General features: G+C 51.5%; 1 protein-coding gene across 1 annotated transcript; it reads right to left on the bottom strand.

The window, feature by feature from the left end:
* Positions 1 to 11,741: 11,741 nt before the first annotated feature.
* Positions 11,742 to 16,865, bottom strand: LOC104038399 (uncharacterized). Its single transcript, XM_075706535.1, has 6 exons — positions 16,813 to 16,865; positions 16,655 to 16,724; positions 14,826 to 14,965; positions 12,825 to 14,415; positions 12,399 to 12,626; positions 11,742 to 12,266 (listed from the first exon to the last, which is right to left on the bottom strand). The coding sequence occupies exons 1-6, from the start codon at positions 16,863 to 16,865 to the stop codon at positions 11,742 to 11,744; spliced, it is 2,607 nt and encodes an 868-aa protein (XP_075562650.1).
* Between the last annotated feature and the right edge of the window lie 4,006 nt (positions 16,866 to 20,871).

The raw sequence follows: 20,871 nt of genomic DNA, 5'->3' as shown, positions 1-20,871 counted from the left end.
GTTCTTGCTCTTGCTTGGCATGGTTGGTTTGCTTGGCTGAGGGAGCGTGGAGAGTAGGAGCACTGGCAGGGTCGCTTTTTCATTAAATGGACTGAAAACAGAGATTGCCCTAAGCAGGTGGGAAAAGAGCCCGGTACCCTTTGACTTCCCCGGGCATGAAGAAATTCAAACCCATCTGCTGACAGGGTCTTAACCGCAGCTGGAGGTGGGAATGGCACTTAAACCCTGCCCGACCCAGACCCGTTACAAGAGCCTGACACCTACTTGTGTTTCAGGCTCTCATCCCACTAAAAAGCAGATAGGCAAAGTCTTTTCATCTGTGTCATTTCATCTCAGCCTGCTTGGATGTCCCCTAGGCCTTGGAGAGGGCTCTGGTACTGCCATCACAGGGATTTCCATCCCTGGGCTAGAAACTCCTAGCTCCAGAGAGTAGGGAAGCATCCTCCTCCAAGCTTTTGCTTGGATTTGGAACACGCAGTTAAAGACAGGTTAGAAAACAGCAACTCTGGCACTGTGCTGGACGTGGCTGACTGGAGATCTGCTTTGGTGGGTGACGTCCTGGGCTGGCAGAGCAGGCACCGTGCAGCTTCGGGGAGCCCTGGCAGCAGGCATGGCTGGCAGTCATGACCTCTCCCTGCCGTCGGCCTGCGGCTGGCCCCCAGGAGAGATTCCTACGGGGCTCCATTTCTGCCACCACCGCATGGCTGCAGGGGAGGCTGAGCTGGAAATGGTTGCGCTGTCTGGGTCTTTTGCACGTCTGCAAGAACTCCCTTTAAAACATGACTGCAGACGGTGCTGCGCAGTGAAATCAAATGACGACCTGAGAGCTTTAGCCAAAATAATAATAAATTCCTCTGAATCACAGAGCCTTGGATATGAAACAAATTGGTTGCTCTTGAGAGGCTCTGATCTGATGCCCTAAAAATTCCCCAAATTCCCAGTGGGGAGAAGCAAAGTTGCTGTTTGAAGGGGAAGAGCCTGAGCAGTGGAGCTGCAGGTTACAATTTACCTGCCTGCCCCTGCCCGCCTGTCCCCGACAACTAAATCTGAGGCCTGATCCCCACCTTTCCATGGCCCTGGTGTAAGACAGACGTCTGCCACGGCTGGCTCTGTCAGCCGCAGGTGCATGAACCTCTTTGAAGAAGCTTTAGCTGTGTTAGAGCCTTGCATAAGCAGGTCCGATGCTCAGTGAGGAAAGGCTTTAAAAACCGGGAATGCGGAAGAGGATGCTTGAAAGCATCAATTGATTTGTGTGACTGGAAGCTGACTTCTCTGCACTAGCAGCGGATACCTTTTCCAGATTGGCAGGCAAACTAATTAGTGAACATTTCTGAGTAATTTCCTTCAGTTTTAGCTAAACTTCTGCAGAAGCAGATGGATCGGGGGCATTGGAGAGGGAGGGGCAGACACAGGCGGGGAGGGTGGGGGTTTCACCCACCCACGCCCATAAATCACTGTGCTGCTGATTTGGTTTTGCTTTGCTGGGCTCAGTTGCATGAATTCAACCTGGTGGTGACGGCAGGCACGCGGTCACTGCTTTCAGTCGTCCTTTTCCTCCTGGAACTGCATCCTTGAGTCAAACTGGCAGTTTTGTGGGTCTGCCTTGTGCCTGAAAGGGGCTAAAGGAAAGAGGCGCCTGGCCTGGGGCAGGGCGAACACACCGGCGTTTCTTCGACCTGGGGCTGCTCCAAGTACCTGCAATGTGTAAGCCGTGGAGGGGTGCGCCTGCGGATCTCTGCTAGGAGGCTGAGACTCAGTTTCCCCCGTGCTGGGGCAAGCCAGGGTCGTCATCTCTGGCAAATGCTCCAAGATGCACAGAGCTGATGTAAGAAATTAAGCCTGGTTATCAGTTTGAGTGAAACACGGACTGGACAAGCCAAGGTGCCTGTGCGTCACACCGTACAAACCCAGCTGGCACCCGCGGGCAGGGAGAGGAGTACGGAAGGGCAGGCAGGGCGTTCCAAAGCCATCAGTGTCCCCATTTCGGAGGATCTGAGTGGATCCTGACACATCCTGGGTTTGGAGCTGCTTCGAGGGCCCTGCCTGCCTCCAAGCAGGAGTCGGAGCCGGTTACTCCCAGCCGCTCCCGCTGCCCACCGTTGCCTTTCGAGCAGTGGCTGGAAACTCAGGTCAGCTCCTCTTTGTCCCTCTCCCTGCTGTTCTCCGTGCTTGAAAAAGGTAATTAAATACCTCCACACTGCCAGCAAGCGCAGCAGTAGTGTTTCCTTAATGTAAGAACGGGTAAAAGTTCACAGCCGTGGGTGGGAAACCATCACCAGGGAACTAATTAGCAAATTGTATCTCAGCTTCGCTGCTTGGCCTTCAAAGGAGAGTGTTAGCCCAGGACACAGGTAAACCCTGCATGTGGTTTGTAGTTAAAAACCTTGTTATTTAAAATACAAGCAAGCCCGGGAATCAGCTGCACTGTGTTAAATCCGTTCAAGTGGAGACCTGACCATTGCTAGCCACAAGCAAGGCGCTCTTGCCATTGCAGAGGGCAAGGGATGAGGACCATTTTGGAGGAGGTGCAATCTGGAGCCCAGCGAAATGGATGCTGCTGGTGTCCTGGCGTACCTGGGCAGCTGAGCTGCTCATCCCCTTCTTAGCTCACAGCCCGTGTCGCTGTGAGATGTAGCCAGCTGAACACGCGTGTTCTTGTCCTGATGAATATGCACATGATTTGCAAAAAGGTGCTCACCGACCTGTGTTTCAAGCAAACAAATAAAAAAGCTGGGACGTGTCTGAGGACATACTTAATTAAAAATTAGGATGCTGCAGATTTTACCTGCTGCTCCAGCAATGCCAAGCAGCAATTTGCCAGGCTTTACCGGTGTCCGTGCTGATTCCTGGCTGCTGGGAGCTGCACCCATCAGCTAGCGGGTAGCAAATAACCAGGTGCCCTGACTTTGACCAACACTTGATCCTGCAACGATCTTCAAATGCCTTCAAAGGGAACTGCAAAAAAAATAGCTCAGAAGAGACTGTCTAGTGCCACTCTGCTTAAATTCACGCCAGGAGGGCTCTGCTCTGGGCTTGCTGGTGCCCGGGCACTGAGGGGCTGATGCGAGCTGGGCAGGGTGCACCCTTCAGCGAGCAGCACCCGCTTCCCAGAAGAGGGTGCTGTCAGGCAGAAAATAGCAAGCACAAGGCAAGTATTTAGACACTGAAACTGTGTGGTTTATTTTTAACTCTTCTGGGTGTTTCACTTGTGCTGCAGCCTTGGACCTCCAGCACTGCGTGGCTGTAATGCTGTTGCTAATTCAGTGGCTGAAAATGCTGTTGCAACCTGGTTTTTAATGCAAGTGAGACAACAATCCTAAGAAAGTCTTAGAAATGTGATGCATGGTGGTTCATCTTCATGGGAGCGTGTAGCTGGGGTGAAAGAGTGAAGTTTGGATCCTCCTGCCATGAGTTTATGGAGTTGGGGGGAGCCATCTGATGAAATGCAGTTATTTACAGCACAGATGGTTGTAGCCTCCCGGGCAACCTCCGTGATCAGCGGAGTCTGGGGCAGGATTTGTCTCAGTCTTAAGTCTTAATTTGTCCCGTGGTGAACAGGCGTCACAAAACTGCTGGTTTTGCTCTGCTGACAGAGGGGGACGCCGGGGAGGGGAGCGCAGCCAACGCGTGAAGGTAGCGGCGCGAACCTTGCCTGGCCTGTGCATTGCAAAAATCCCCCGATGAAAAAAAAAGCTGAAGATGACAGGCTTGTCCTGACAAAGACATATCCAACAGATGTACTTTGGAAATTGTCCTGGTTTCGGCTGGGATAGAGTTAATTTTCTTCCTAGTAGCAGGCATAGTGCTGTGTTTTGGATTTAGTAGGAGAAGAATGTTGATAACACTCTGATGGTTTAGTTGTTGCTCAGTACTGCTTATGCTGGTCAAGGGCTTTTCAGCTTCCCATGCTCCACCAGGTGCACAGGGAGCTGGGAGGGGGCACAGCCAGAATAGTTGATCCAAACTGGCCCAAGGGCTATTCCATACCATATGACGTCATGCTCAGTATAGAAACTGGGGGGGGGTTGGCCAGGGAGCAGCAATCGCTGCTCGGGAACTGGCTGGGTATCAGTCGGCGGGTGGTGAGCAAATTGGGCATCACTTGCTTTGTATATTGTTATTATTATCATCATTATTATATTGTTATTATTATCATTACTATTTTACTTTATTTCAATTATTAAACTGTTCTTATCTCAACCCAGGAGTGTTTCTCACTCTCACTCCTCCGATTCTCTCCCCCATCCCACTGGGGTAGGGGGAGTGAGCGAGCGGCTGCGTGGTGCTGAGTTGCTGGCTGGGGCTAAACCACAACAGAAATTCGGCTTAAACCTTTTTGATTCCTATCTTTGCTGTGACCTGCAATTCACCTTCTGCGCCAGGTAGGCAGAGTTTAGTATTTATAAGCGGGGGCTGCTAAACCTCAATCTAACTCTGCGTCGCTCTGCCACGCTCATTTCCATGTTCCTATGTGAGCTGATCATGTAACACTCCACTTTCTGCTGTAATCTGCAGCTATCTCCCCTGCAAGGGGATGGGAGAACATTGCTCATTCATTTCATAAAGCTACAAAAAATGAAAAGCACTGGCAAATCCCGTTGGTCCTTTCTAAGTAGTATCTTGGCTTGCATCGCAAGCTCTAGCTCTGGATTTAGACAGCGTTTAGGGTTATTCCCACTTTTAGGGAGTGTGCGAAGAAGGGCAGTAGCAAAGAAAGGTTTATTTTCTCTTCTAATACAAGAAATGGTGAATAATCGATAAAATTGGCAGGTGACAGGTTTGAAATAGGTACCTGGAGGGAAGATCGCTGTGTATTTGTGGGGTTCTTCCTCTCCTTTCTTTGCATCTTCTGGTGGCTCTTGGCTGGTTTGTGAAGGCTGGGAGGTATAGGAAGCACCGGAGTCGTAATCAGTTGCTTTCCCAGCAGTCAACCATGGCAGCCAAATCCGTCTATGCCAACCTTTAACTGGTACAGCGCTAAGAGCAGCGTTTAAGCCAATTGATCTGTAATGGGGTTAAACAGCTGCTGCTTCAGACCAGGCCTCTACGTCTTCATTTATACATCGGTGAGAAATGCAGCTGCTTTGCAGCAAGAAAAGCGAGAAACCCTCAGCACCTATTCCCAAAAAGCCAAAGCGAGGAAAGCTTGTCAGGGACTTTCCTTTTTGGTTTTTATTTTGGGAACAGAGAAAAGCTCTGCTCTTTCTTCAAAGGCTTCACGTTAGTGAAAGCGGTATTTATACGAGATGTGTTGTTACAGCAAGTGAACAGGAGCACGAGAATAAGGATTCCCGATCCTCTTCCACGTAAATAATTCAATATTTCTGAGCTTTGTTCTCCTCCAGTGTTAGGCAGCAATAGCAGCAGTGTCTGGAAGGCGCCTTTAGGGCTGGTTATACTGGTGGATATTTGCTACCCTCCCGCTAACCCCAGCAGGTCCTGGCTGAGGTCCCACGCCAGTTGGGGCTCATCCAGCAGGCGATTCCCAATTGCATCGTTCTCGACGTAAAAAAATGAGCAGAGGTCTCATTCCTCCCTTTGCTAATTGTCCCCCCCTCCGATCAGGAGCCCCTTGGTAATTTTCCAAATCCTGCAACCCCATTTGCAAAAATATAACGACGAAAAGAAAAGCCCATGATTGAATTTTCTGCCTCTTGGGGGAAATGAGATATGAAATAATAAATATATATTATATCCTCCAGGCAAAACCCTGCGGGTCACTAATACCTACAGATTAATTGTACTAATCCAGTGTGATCAAGGGGAGATGGTTGGCTACTTGGCACTATTTTGGTCCCTCGCTTATGAAACTCCATCTCTGTGTTTGAAAGAGAAGTCTTTACATAACCGTAATCACTCAGATAAGAAATGGACTAAACTGTCCCGAAACATTTTATCATCTGCACAGATGCTGCCTATGAATTTTGACTTGATTAAATAACGCAGGAACATAATATTTTGTTCTGAATAACAAACATCTCTCTGTAGGAGGGAAGGAGCAAGTCTGCTCTCTCAACCGGCTCTTTGGTGCAAACAGAAATGTGGATTGATGGGGGCTGGAGGATCCGGCCGCTCACCTGGTCGGTGAGAGTTGCTGGGAAAATAGCTAAGGGGCACTGGAAAGAAACATCCCGTTGCGTCACCAAATGGCCTGTGACACACGTCTGGCTCAGAGAGGTCCCCAAACGTGCAGCCCAGGTGCCATCACAAACCACAAAGCAAAATTAAGGCCTGGGGTAAACCACGGGAAGGGAACAGGAGTGCCTGGGGACCAGCGTCTTCTCTGGGATTTGTTAAATAAAAGTGGTTTGTATCTTTTCCACCGTGTCTACTTCCCGCTTCATAAAAAAGGGTCTTGTGTCCTGGGAAGCACGGCACTGGGCTGGCATGGAGAATAGCGGTTTTAGGATGCTCATGAGGCAAGGTGTGCGTGCGAACAAGAGAGGTCTTGTTCTCGTTTCCTGCCCTGCTGCTCATTCCCCATCGATGAGTTCCTGTTTGCAAAACTGTGATCACCAGCAAACACTGACGATCTGAGCAGGAGACAACCAGGATGCACCAGACACTTGGAGACAAGATTTCTCATCAGTCACAGTTTTCACCTGTGTTTTGGCTCTGTTTATGACCGCTTTTTGCAGACTGATTTACACCAAGATGAGGGAGGACCTTGCACATACTTTTCCAAACGTTTATAGAGAGACTTGGAAAGTGAAGTTCCTTCTCAGTGATTCCTATAGCAAAACCTCAGTCTCACACAATCCCCCCTTCAGACCTGCCATGGGGTGTTGAACTGAGATGAGGGTGCTGGTGTCCTGGTCCCGGGTGGATGCTTCCATCCCAAGCTCTCACCTCCCCCACCTCCATCCCATTTGGGACGACTTGAATTCAACAGCACTGAAGCACAGGTTTTTCTAGTACAGCTTTTTATTAGAAAAATAGAGGCAAACTATCTGCAAATCAGAGGAAATACAGAAAAAATCTAGGGGAAAGAGGTGAATCTTATAGCTGGAGGATCCTATACAGCAAAAGTATGCTGGGACATGATATTAAAAAGAAGGACAATTGCAAAATGTAATTTATTTTGCTTTGTAAAAAGAAACATAGGGAAGAACAGCAAATAACATTGGATCATATATGGCTGGATGGTCGCATCCAGGGGGTCGTGGTCAATGGCTCGATGTCCACATGGAGACCGGTGACAAGTGGGGTCCCTCAGGGGTCTGTACTGGGACTGGTGCTATTTAACATCTTCATCAATGACATAGACAGTGGGATCGAGTGCACCCTCAGCAAGTTTGCAGATGACACCAAGCTGAGTGGTGCGGTTGACACGCCAGAAGGACAAGATGTCATCCAGAGCGACCTGGACGAGCTGGAGAGGTGGGCCTGTGTGACCCTCATGAGGTTCAACAAGGCCAAGTGCAAGGTCCTGCACCTGGGACAGGGCAACCCCCAATATCAGTCCAAGCTGGGGGATGAAGGGATGGAGAGCAGCCCTGCGGAGCAGGACTCAGGGTGCTGGGGGATGAAAAGCTGGACATGAGCCGGCAATGTGCGCTGGCAGCCCAGAAAGCCAACCCCATCCTGGGCTGCATCCCCAGCAGCGTGGCCAGCGGGGCGAGGGAGGGGATTCTGCCCCTCTGCTCCGCTCTGGGCAGACCCCCCCTGCAGCCCTGCGCCCAGCTCTGGGCCCTCGGCACAAGGACACGGAGCTGCTGGAGCGGGGCCAGGGGAGGCCACAGAAATGCCCCGAGGGCCGGAGCCCCTCTGCTGCGGGGCCGGGCTGGGGGAGCTGGGGGTGCTCAGCCTGGAGAGGAGGGGGCTGCGGGGAGGCCTGAGTGCGGCCTGGCAGGGCTGAGAGGGGCTGCAGGAAGGGGGGGGGCAAGCTTGTTAGCAAGGCCTGTTGTGACAGGACAAGGAATAATGGTTTTAAACTAAAGAAGAATAGATTTAGACTGGATATAAGGAAGAAATGTTTTACAGTGGGGGTGGTGAGGCGCTGGCACAGGTTGCCCAGAGAGGCGGTGGAGGCCCCATCCCTGGCACCATCCCAGGCCAGGCTGGACAGGGCTGTGAGCACCCTGGGCTGGTTAAAGCTGTCCCTGGCACTGCAGGGGCTGGGCTGGGTGGGCTCTGAAGGGCCCTTCCAGCCCAAAGCATTCTGTGATTCTATGAATACTTCAGTGGGTGTTCACAACTCCCTCTAGTTCCTCTGTCTCCTGCACAGCTACCTTCTGCCTACCAATAAATAAAACCAAAGTGATAAAAAATATACCTGGGAAAGAATCATCTCCCTCTGTGTGGATTATACCGGCCTTTCCATGCCCCGTCTACATCAGCTCGCTCCCTCGGGAAGCTAAACGCAGCCAGGAGCATCTGCAGGCAGAGCTTTGTCAGCACGGCTCAGCCCAGCGAACAAATTGTTAAAGGCTGGGATGTTTTTGTGACAGAGGCATCTGCAGTGCTGACTCCATGCTCCAATTACGTCTAATAACCGCTAGCTGTCGCAGTCTGTGTCCCTACAGCCCCTGCTTTTTTCCCAAATAGATTGGCTGCTGTGGGCTAAAACCCCCATGAACTGATGGGGATGTCCCCCTCCGAGCCTGGCTTCCCTTTGCAGCCCAGGGAGATGTAGGCAGCAGAGTCAATAAAGTCCTGGAGTCTCATCCTGGAGTGGACAGCTAAATAGGGCAGAAGAATCACTTTCTCCATCTCTCCATTTCTCTCCTTTGATTTTAAATGGGGAATGACCGGCTCAGGTGTCTAAATCTGTGCTGTAGAGACATGAATTCAGGTGAGATAAAGCCAGCCCCAGACATGGTGGACCTGCAACCACTGAGATCGGGAAAAATAGATACATTCCCAATCTGTTTTATTTTCTTACTTGACATTGGGATGATTTTCAGGTGAGAGGCTTTGTTAGACTAAGAATTCATCTTCATTCACCCCATGGCAGTCAAACTTTTCTAGAAAGCCAATGGAAAACTGCCCAACCACAGCTCATGAACACAGAGCCGCTCCTGTTCCCCAAAGGAGAGTCCAACCGGCCCGTGCTCGTGCTCTACTATTTGTCCTCCTGCGTATTATTTGAAAGATGCTCAGGCAAAGCCTTTTCTTCTTGTGCCTGTGCTCCAGTAACATGGTCTGCTACTCATCACTCATAATCCCTCTGGTTGGAAAAGCGGTCACCTAATCGAGGCAGAAGTCTTGCCATGCAATGTATGTAGCTGCTTTCCAATCATCCCCAGCTCCAGTTTGTTTATATGCAGCAGGATTACTAGTGAGACATAACGTGAGTTAAAGAAATCAGGATCAGTTAGAAAAGGGGAGCTGGATAATTTATTCCTCGCTGTCATTTCATTCCTGAGAGAAAATCCCCAAACAAGGGACAAGGCGCGGGCAACTGCTCAGCGAGGGCTGAGCCTACACTGGCTCTTGCAGAAATAGGGCAGAGCTGTGCAAAGATTACTGGAGCAAGAACATCTTGCACAAAAAAAAAAAAAAAGGACGCTTGAAAGGATACAAAGCTTTCAGGAAACAGCAGTCTTCCACCATGACCTGTTTTCCAGTGAATGATTTAATTCCCTGCTTTTCATGTAATAGTTTAGTGTACTATTATCACGGTCTGTTATCAGTCTACCTATTTAAGGCTGATGAATTTACTGCCAGCGACACGAATGTAGGAAAAACCCAGCCTTTTAAAACAACAGAAATGCTGAAGGAAATCTTTAAAGTCAAACAGATCTACTGGGGGAAAAAAGAACAAAATGCAAATAGTCCTTAATTTTCTGTAACTATCCATTTGGCTCCTCTAGTGACAATGTGGAGTTTGAAGACAGGCTGGCCCTGTTTTTGCAAACTAATAGGGGCGTATCGAGCCTTCCTTCGGCTCCTGCCATCGCTTCGTGGCATCGGAGCTCTTTGCCGTAGTTAATGGCAGAATATTAATTTAATGGACAGGACGTAGAGCAGCAGGGGCTGCACTGGGGGATGGAGCGCAGGGCGCATTCCGAATCCAGCAGCGGTGAGTGCTGCTAAAAGCATGGAGGAAAGGGGATCATTTCACACCGGGTAATTTTAATGGGGGGTGCTGTTTGAGCTCCAAAGGCATGTGCAAGTACTGAAAGTTAGCATTGTACGGACATGGTGGTGTGCCTTGCCGCCTTCGTGCAACCTCGAAGGCAAAACCTGGTGGCTAAGGAGGGAGCTGGAGGGTGGAGGGTGCTGCTCGGGGCACGGGGAACACCCAGCTCTGGGGAGGGAGCGGTGAGCCCCCTTCTTGCTGTCACTGAAGCGAGCTCTGGCAGTGATGTCCAGGATGCAAAAGCAGCTGAATCCCCCTGGCAAGCCTGAAGTGGCACTTTAAGTGATTGCCCAGCAAAGCCCTTCTTTCTTTGCCCCCAAAACCACTCTGAGCAGCAAGTTGGCTTGGCCAGGTGGCCTTGGAGGTGCACCTTGGAGGTGGCCTCCGTGTCACTAAGCTGGGTCAGAGGGGTCCCATGGGGCAGCGCAGCCCATAGGGCCAGGGTCTTCAAGCCAGATGTGGGGAGGTTTATCCGCACCTGTGGTGGGAACAGCCTCTGCTAACCCCCAACTCCACCTGGGGCATGGGAGCAACCTAACTCCTCCTTTTCTTGGCAGAGCACTTAAACACACCTTTTGCTGGTGCCACACTGTGGTCACAACTGCAAACATGTGGCGCAGAGGACAGTTGTAGAGGGTTTCTCCCTACCTCAGTGTGGTTGTACACAGCACAGACCAGGGGTCTTCAGGTTTAGGAGCCACATCTTGGCATTACAACTGAGCACGCGGTGCAAGAAACAGGTCTGGCAAGCTCCCAAATGCTGATCTGAAGCTGTGGCTGTGCAACGAATGCCCTCAACTCCATAATAAATAAGCCCAGGGATTATCCTGCACAACCAACCCACGCATAAGGTTATTTTAAACTATGAAAACTGATGTCTTCATATAAACCCTGCCTTAGTTCCCAGCCAGGGCTCTTACTCTGGCTCTGCAAACTAGGCTGTGTGGGTGGGTGTTTGCCCTCCACGAGGAGCGTTACTGACCTCAGTGGCCCTTCCCCAGGTGCCAGCAGGGTCTCCATCCCTGAGTCCTTTGGCCATGGCATCCTCCCTTATTTCTGGCTGCAATTTTTCTGCGGTAGCAGACTCCACGCTGCTCCACGCGTCTGCAGGACAGCCGGTGCTGGTGTCAGCTGCTGGAAGGCTAGGGACCAACGATGGTCTGCTCCGACTCCTGCCAGGAAGTCGGTGATGGCAAGCCTCATAACGTTTGGTGAGATTTTTAGCCCCTTTTTTTTTAAAAGCTCCAGCTCTTGGAGGCATGTGACTATATCCAAAATCACAGATTTCACTTACTTACTTTAAAACAATGAGCTGCCTAGCCCTCCTGTTAGAAAAAAAAGAAACCCAAACCCTCTTGAAATGAGGACTCTTATATAAGATATAAAAAAGAAGCCAAAATATGTATTTATATCCCTCCCTCACCCCCAAATTTCACATTGTGTCAGCCAGTTTTGACTGAAGTTCGATTCAGGGATTGCTGTGTGCTGAAGTCCAGATCCTCCCAGGTTTTCCACTCCTGGCTCCCACCAAATTCGGTGAGATGTTCCCAGGGGAGCAGCTCCCACGGGACTGTGGACCTTGGTGGTGGATGCAGCATCTCCATCCCCAGGTGAGCAGGCATCAGCCCTTCCCTGCCTGAGTGCTTGATCCTTGCCATCATGGGACCTGTAGGACCTCATAGTCATCAGCATCAGCCTCTGTCTTCACCACGACGATGGGGCTGCTCTGGCCACCCACGGGCTCCGGTGGCACATGGCCGGTCACCTGGTCCTCAGGAGGCTCCTCTCCCTCACCAGGAGGACTTTGCTTCTTGAGGTGATTCCTCTGGTGCCTCTTGAAATGTCCAATGGTGGCATAACTTTGCCCACAGTCGGAGCAGATAAACGGGCCCCGGCGGGTGTGAGTGAGCTGGTGCTTCATGAGGTTGGCCTTCTGTGAGAAGCTTTTGCTGCACTGGGGGCACTGGAAGGGCACCTCTCCCGTGTGGACCCGCTGGTGGGTAATCAAGATCTCCTTCCTCTTGAAGTCCTTCCCACATGTAGCACACTTGAATGGCCGGTCCTCGGCATGGGAGGGCTGGTGGAGCCGGAGCTGGGCCCTGTCAGGGAAGACCTGCCCACACTTGCTGCAGCGGTTGGGCTCGTACTTGGTGTGGACCCGCCGGTGGGTGATGAGAGCGATCTCCTTGTGGAAACCTCTCCCGCAGACGGCACAAGTGAATGGCCACTTCTCACCCCGGGGTCCAAGGGGAACTGGGGCTGGCAGTGGCTGGTGCTCCCGTGTGTGGACCCGCTGGTGGGTGGTGAGAGCGACCTTCTGGGTGAAGGCTCGGCCGCAGGCAGCACAGGGGAAGGGGCGCTCACCAGTGTGGGTGCGGCGGTGGACAATGAGGCGGGACTTGTCGATGAAGGCTTTGGGGCAGTCAGTGCAGAGGAAGGGGCGCTCCCCAGTGTGGATGCGGTGGTGGACTGCCAGCTGGGCCTTCTGGGCAAAGCTCTTCCCACACTTGCTGCAGGAGAAGGGCCGCTTGCCAATGGGGAGCTGCTGCCAGGATACAGATGGGCTTTCCTTGTCTTTGCCAGCCACCTTGGCATTGGCATTGACATTGGCATTGGCACTGGTGTTGGTCTTGACACTGCCATTGGTGTTGGTGTTGGCGTTGGCATTGGTGTCAGCATTGGTGTTGGCGTTGGCACTGATGTCTTGGCCACCTCCCTTGTCCCTGCCTCGCTCATGGACGCGGCAGTGCTTGACCAAGGCGATCTTCTGGCGGAAGCCCTTGCCACAGGTGGGGCAGGGGAAAGGCCGGTCGCCAGTGTGGATGCGCTGGTGGACCGTGAGGCGTGACTTGTCGCCAAAGCACTTGCCGCAGTCACTGCAGGGGTAGGGCCGTTCTCCGGTGTGGACACGCTGATGGGTGACCAGCTGGGTGCGCTGGGCAAAGTGCTTGCCGCACTGCCTGCACCCATAGGGCTTCTCCCCAGTGTGGGTCCGCTCATGCTTGGTCAGCTCACCCCGCTTGGCAAAGTTCTTGCCGCAAGCCCCACAGTGGTGACCCTGGCCCTCGGTATGAACCCGCTGGTGGTTGGCCAGGTTGCCCTTCTTGGTGAACGTCTTCCCGCACTGCCCACAGGTGTGGGTACCACCAAGGGTGGTGGGGGGCTGCCCACTCCCTGTGGCACTGGGGGTCTCCTCCCGTGCATGGACACGGCAGTGGGCTGTGAGGCCAACCTTCTGGCTGAAGCGCTTTCCACATGTGGTGCAGGTGTGGGGGGCCTGCCGGGGATGGCGGCCCTGATGGTGCCGCAGCATCTCCCTCTTGCTGCCAAAGTGGTCCCCACAGGCTCCGCAGATGTGGGCACGGGGCCGTTCATGGGTCCGCTGATGCCGAGCGAGGTGGGTCTTCTGCCGGAAGCACCGCCCACACGCGGGGCAGGGGTAGGGCTCCTCCCCGGTGTGAATCCTCTGGTGGGTCACCAGCACTGACTTCTTCTTGAACTCCTTCCGGCAGGTGCCACAGTGGAAGATCTTCTCCCCTGCCAGAGTGGATTCGGCCACGATGGCCCTGGCAGCATCCCACTCGGCCCCCTTGGCACTGTGGACCTGCTGGTGCTTGATGAGGGTGATCTTCTGGCGGAAGCCATGGCCGCATACCCCGCACTTGAAGGGACGGTCATCCATGTGGATCCGGTGGTGGGCCACCAGCTGTGACTTGTCCACAAAGCTCTTCTGGCAGCTGCTGCACTGATAGGGCTTCTCACCTGTGTGGATCCGACAGTGCACGATGAGCTGTGACTTCTGGGTGAAGTTCTTCCCACAGTCCAGGCACTTATATGGCCGCTCGCCCGTGTGGATCCTCTGGTGCTCCTTGAGTTGTGATTTGGTGATGAACCTCTTGCTGCAGTTGGTGCAGGGGAATGGTCTCTCACCTGTGTGAGTCCGGAGGTGCTTGGTGAGGTCAACCTTCATCTTGAAGCTCTTCCCACACTCGGTGCAGGCATGGGGCTTCTCCCTTCTCTCAAGATCACTCTGTGTGCTGTGCTTGCTATGGCCTTCCCCATCGGCCTCCCCTCCAGCTCTGGTGGCTTCTTGGTCATGCAGCTGTCCAGCCTGGTCAGCATCACCCTCCTTCTCACAGCCTTCAGCCTCTATCTCCTCCTTATGGGATTTCTGGTGGGCTGCCAGGATGCCTTTGTGCTTAAAACTGTCCCCACAAATCATGCAAGCGTACAACTTCTCCTGAGTGTGACTGAGAAAATTCTCTACCTCCAAGAGCTCCAGGGTCATCATGGCTGGCTGTTCCATCACCCAGTTCTTCAGAGGTGGGGGCCTGCGTGGTGTTCACTAGGAGAGGCATCACTGGGAGACCCCCTGGCCATTGCCACCAGCTTTCTCTGCCTGCCAGGGCTGCTGGGAGGTAGAAACCAGGGGGAAGTGCCAGTTCTGGTTTGAGTTACTCTCCTTTACATGAAAGCCTATGTTTCCTTCATGAGGGCTGAACCTGAGAAGAAACCAAGGCAGGTGTTATTGTCAAGGCCAACGGGAACAAAAACCACCAAACAAACCACTTTCAGTGTGGTAAGCAGTCATGGGGAAAAGAAAATCATAAATAAAAGCCCAGACAAGCTTAGTTAATTCTAGTAAAACCAAAGGCCAAGAAACTGTAAAATCTAGGAAGGGATTGAAGGGGTTGGTGGAACCACCTGGCACAGGCTGCAGTTTCTCCACATCTCCAGGTACTCATGACAAGAAACTGGTGGTTTGAGGGGCTCCTCCTGCTGTGCTGATGTCTGAGCAGGAACCAACATCACTTTTCCTTCAGAGGGGTGATAAAGGCTGGTGGTCATAACCATCAGGGACCAACTCATGGTCATCAGCACCTCTAGAAGTAAATCCATTTAAGTGAGGGGTACACCCGGACCCATTCTGGAGGATCCCTGGGGTGGCCCAATCCCTGCTCTGAGCCAGGGTGACCAGACCAGGGGCCGGGGCCAGACACATCTCATGTGAAGAGCGGTCACTGAAATCACCTGTCCCTCCTTCAGTGCACTGGCAGAGGGGGACCTTCTGGGACCATCAGGCGAAATGCTGAGGATGAGCAAACAGCTGCTCATCTCTGGGACATATCACGTTGCACTCCCCCGCCTCCAGACAGCACCGAAATCTCACATCTGTGAAACAGAACTGCCTGAGCATGGTCTGAGGCTCATCTGGCTGTGCAAACTCTGTGGGGCTCCTGTCCCTCAGCAGGTGCCCATTTATTGCTCTCGAGATTTTGTGTCACATCTAACTCAGTGAGGGGACAGGGACATCTGGGTCACAGCTGCAGCCAGACAGGCTGGAGGCAGAAGTGAAAATCACACTGATGTCCTCAGTTCCTGGTGCAGCACCAGGGCAGACACTGGAGCCTGTGCAAGACTGCTGGGCCGGTGACCAAGAATACATCTGAGCAGACAGAGAGGGTCTCCTGGTGTCCAGGAAGACAGCAAGAACTCAACTCCTTCCCCTGTCCCCTTGCCCTCCAGTTGGACTGCTGAAGGTCCAGCTTTGCCTTGGTGCCAGCTTCCATTTGCAGGTTCTCATGCCTGACCCATGAAGGGTGCAGCCACACCACCAGCAGCATTATTGACCCATCTGCATGAAAATTCCAGGCTGAAGAAGAACCCCATTTGCCATAGACTTTCTTCATGGGAGAACCAGCACCAAACTGCCCCAAGAACTTATCTGGGGCCGCTCCTGGGGAAGGGTCCCTGATGATAGTCCAGCCAGCCAAAACTCTCTCCTCCCCTGCTCCTTGACTCCCAAGTGCCCCAAAGTGATGAGGCATCCTGAGAAGCCTCTGCCTGACCCCTCAGCTGAGCAAAGGGAGCCCTGATCCAGCCATCCCAGCAGGCATCCAGGGCATTGCATTTCTTGCCAAGAGAAAAGATGGGTGTTAGGTGAGATGTTCTCTGGAAACCTTTCAGGCTCAGAAATGGATGTTGCTTTTACTCTGTGGTGACCAGCTTTTCCAAGGCCAGAGGTGACTCTGGGCAAACTTTTCTCTCCAGCTGTTTTACCATGTGCTGGGTTGTTTTTTCTGGAGGTGGCTGCATGTCAGCACAGCTGCCTGAATTTCGCTTGTAAAACACATGCATGGGAGCATCTCCTCAGCTGTTGCTCTGCTCCTTTCACTGGGAACAACCCCCACACCAGCACACACACACAGACACACAGAGGCATAGGCAGGCAGAGCTCCTCCTTGCAAAGCAGAGGCTGGATCTATTAACTCATTCCCACCCATGCGTCCATCACTCCTGCAAGTACTTGTCACACCGATGCCCCAGAAGCATCATTTTTAGGCAGATTTTAAAGGACGGATGCCCCTTCCCATGTTGGGCTGCTGGTGCTGCTCCCTGCATTTAGCCAAGCTGCCTGCTCCCATGCCGAGCAGGACCATCTGTAACTCTGACTCCATCGGTCACCTCCAGCCAGGGGAGCAAGCCTGATCCCTCAGACAGGATTCAGCCTGAGAAAGACAAACAAGGTGATTTATCCCAGCCGGGACAGTTTGCTCCACCACAGCCAACCTTGGCAAACACTTCAGCTTTGCAGCAGTGGCACCAACTTCCAGAGATGTCCCGCTGCTGCCCCGGGATGCTGCGGGACACATGCGGACACCATGGAGGGGTTCAGCCCTGAGCATCCCGTCCTGGCCCCAGACATCCCAGCTCAGCTGATTACTGACCTGTCTCCCATCTCCCTCAGCAGCATGCGGGTCTGGAAGTGTCCAAGTGTCATTGGCCCAATTTTCTTATTTCTACCCACTTTGAGCTCTTCTTCTTCTTCCAGCTGCTTCATTCATGTCTGCTGCTGCTGACTCACAGGAAGTCTGTGTCAGTGATGTAAAAACTACCGGGGGAGGAGAAACAGAGAAAGAGGAGCTGGGTCGGGCAGGGAAAGGGCTTGGGGGTAGGAAACAGCAGCCCCGAAACCTCTCGGACATGGGTGGGGGGATCCCCAGCCAGCGCTGCCTCCCTGCCCATACCCCTGCCTGGCTGCCCACGCCTGGTCCCCACACAGGGGCTGCCTGCGCTGCAGGCTCCTGGGAGCTGTAGTCCTCAGCAGGGATGCTGCTTGCCCATTCGCTTTGGAGGATGCCTATTTTGGTGGCTGGGGGCTGTTTTAGGGAAACATAGTGCCCATGCTCCAGCAGGCTGGAAATAGCTTCTGATTTACACTAGTTCTCTTTTTTAATTGCTATTTTTAGGTGGCCGAACTGCACTGCTTTGCATTAGAAGTCCCCATTACGTACCTCCAAGACCTCACTGTGAATGCTTTCACTCTCTGTTTGTGTGGCTGACCCCCCTTAGAGTTGTGCAAGAAAAGGCATCCTTTTCTCCTCTCCCATGACCTTTTCGTCTGTGGATCTCAAAACACTTTGCAAATGGGAAATGCACTGAGGTGACTTGAAAGGGGATGTTTGGTGAGACAGTGGTGGAACCCAGATCTGCATCCTCTGCTAGACACAGTGGAGGGGGGCTCCACCCACTGAGTCCAAGAAAATTGTTTCCTCCATGTGGCTGTGAGTCTCCTTGTGAGTGTCCAGCTCCCAGGGGAGGCTGAACTGCCTGTTCCTGGGTGCTTTGTAGCAGTTACCAGGCTGCCAGGATTGGGCTGAGGTTATAACCAGCAGCGCTGATGCCTACAGAAATCCACAGTAAATCCATGGTCCTGCCAGTCTGGGTCACATAGCAGCTCCTGGAACATTTGGTGGCTGCTGGATGTATGCTAATTTGGGGTGATGGAAAACCCAAGACATGACTCTGAAACAAATGGTGATGTTCCTGGACAACAGAGCACAATTTTCTCAACTCTCATGTCTTTACCTGAAACTTTTAGCCTGAGTCAGAACTGGAGCCAGGGGTGAGTCCCAGGGCAGAGCTGGATGATGCCATCCTGAATGGAGTTTAGCTGTACGGATGCAAGCCAGCTTGGTGCCCTCAGGGCTGGAGAAGTGTCCTCTGCTCAGCTGAATTGCTCATACAGACACAGCCATTTTGTGTGGCTGTTTATCACTAGCACCTTGCAGACAGCAGTTTGGGTAGTATGGGTTAAAGTGTTGGGGACACACACTCCCAGAATTAGGACTTTTTGAAAAAATAGCAATTTTTAAAAAAATGAAAATAATTGTACTGTAAAAAAGGAGTTCAGCCTGTGTTGGTGGTTGCATGTTTTGTGCTCCCTGTGTTTTCTGATTTCAAATATGTGCTCGCCGGTGTCACTTAGAAGCCAAACCAATGACTCTTGACATCATTATTCAAATGAAATGAGTCCACAACTCTTTCAAAGTGTGACATGGGGGAACAGAGAAGAAGGGCCTGACTGACTCTGCTGGGTCCTGGACAAGGATGGGATTTTTTTTGTTACTCTCAGCCATAGAATCATAGAATCGTTTAGGTTGGAAAAGACCTTTAAGATCATCCAGTCCAACCATTAACCTAACGTTACCAAGTCCACACTAAACCAATCAAGGGTAGACTAGACTAAACCATGTCCCAAAGTGCCACATCTACCTGTTTTTTGAATGCTTCCAGGGATGGTGACTCCACCACCTCTCTGGGCAGCCTGTTCCAATGCTTGACTACCCTTTCCATGAAGAAATTTTTCCTAATATCCAATCTAAACCTCCCCTGGTGCAGCTTGAGCCCATTTCCATGGAGTAGGAGAGGCCCAGAGGGGATGACAGCACAAGCTGCAGAGCGCAGGCTGAGAGCTTGGGTCCCTTCTGGTTCATGGAGAAGTCCAAGTTTCTCCAGAAGGTGATTCAAGGGAAAAAACTTAGTCAGATATCCTGAATCACCTCTTAAAGAGCTTTTCTCTCTATTTTGACAGGTGGTGGTGGTGGGAGACATGAAGAAACCTGGATGGTTCAAGGTCTGAAGGGGAGCAAAGTCCCATCAGTGTCACTGATTTTCACCACCCCAGGAGTGTGGCTGCCAGCAGGGATTCTGTGTGACCTTTGCATTTGCATTCACCCTGGCCATCGCCAACCCCCTCTGGCCATCCAGACACCGTGACCATGGAGAGGAGGAAGCACAGCCTCTTGCAAAGATGAGCAGCCTGGGCCACCTTCTCATGGCCCACTATATCCCCACTCTTGTCTGGGGACCTGTACCACCTGGTACACCACAGCAAAGGTCTCATAAGGCTTATCCTTGGCATGGACATCACTGCCCTGGGGATGGTGCCTCCTTGGTCTTGCTTGTCTTGTTCCTTGCAAAGGATGCTGCTAGGTCCTGGTGCATCTCCTTCCAACCTTGTAGACAACTTTGGACCTTCCTCCAGTGGATTCCTCTTCTTCAAGGAGCTCTTCTCACATGTATGACACTGATACACTTGTGTGTCTTTGGGTCTTGGTACAGCATACCTCCCCACAATGCTTGGCTTTTTTCTTCTCCTTTTCACTTTCCCCCTGCTGCTTTTGCTGGTGGAGTGTCCTTCATGCATCCTTGCCTTTGTTTTTTCCACATGGGGTGTACAGAACTGGGTGGGTGTCTGGAGGGTCTGGAGGCCAAACGGACATGTTCTTGGTTTCCAGCTTTGCCCGGAAGAGTGGGCTGATAAGCAGAGCCAGGTGCTTTGCTGACAGCAAATGAATGTTTCCAGCTACTATGTTTCCAGCCAGCATATGTTTATTCTAGTCTTTATTCAGCTTTGTTGAGATTTTTTTGGGGGGAAGCTCTCACTTCCCCTTCCTCATTTCAATTCCTGGTCTGGTTCTTATTTTTAGCATGCCTTTCATGATGCTTCTACTTTCTGCAAACCACCACACTGTAAACCTGCTGGGCAAGAAATGAAATCAACCTGCATCTCAGTGCCAAAGCTGCAGAAAAAGAACATCCAGAGCTGTCATTTGTGGAGTAAGCGCTTGAATAGCCCTAGCTGAAGAAAAGAGCAGGAACTGGAGCTTGATGTAGAAAGCACCAGAGGTTGATATTGGGACTACTGTGTTCAGCTCTGGGCCCTGGCATTGAGTTATCCCTTCTGCCCCTGCCTCTGCTTCAGTTCATTTCCAAGTTTTGCCTAGATATTTACTTTATTTGGAAGGGAGAGTGCTTGTTTTACTCCCTCTTTCATTCCTGACCACTACTCTGGTTGCAGCCAACCATTGGAGTGCAACAGGTTTGGTCACACCCACTACCTTTTCTCGCTGTTGCAGTCTTAGAAACATGCATGCTGTTATTTCCATCAGAAGCACTTATACCCCTTATTCATTCACCCATTTTAATTTAAGCACTTAGGAAGTCTGAAGAGCCCTTTATTTAGAGTAGACCTAGATGAATACGTGGTAGTATCTGATCTGCTGTCAAGCCAAGAGTTTGTTCCAGGTAAACTTAAAAAAATATTTTTCAACATTTTTTCCTGGAAAACAAACACAAATCTAAACAAACCTTTGAATATCTTTTACTTTCACTCCATAATTAAACTTTTTTTTTTAGGATAGGGTAGATTCCTAAGGCAAAGAAAAACACATCCAACCTACCAAAATGTAAAGCTTTTATTTTTGAATTGAGAAGATTAAAAATTTTTCAAAAGTTTTTACTGGCTTTACAATTAGTTTTTCTAAATTTCCCCTTTTTTGTCAGCTTGAAGAATTCATGAATTTGTAGTAAAGTGAAAAAAAACTTCCAGAGGACCAGAAACTTCCTTTTCTCCTCTACATTAAAATGCTTCTTTGCCCCTTTCCAGCTTATGGTCAAAGAGTTGGCCAGGGTAAATTCAGGCCTTTGATTCCTTGGCTGGG

This window comes from Pelecanus crispus, chromosome 2, assembly GCF_030463565.1.
Source record: "Pelecanus crispus isolate bPelCri1 chromosome 2, bPelCri1.pri, whole genome shotgun sequence".
NCBI lineage: Eukaryota > Metazoa > Chordata > Aves > Pelecaniformes > Pelecanidae > Pelecanus > Pelecanus crispus.
The sequence above is the reverse complement of the archived record's forward strand: the minus strand, read 5'-3'. Positions and strand labels throughout refer to the sequence as shown.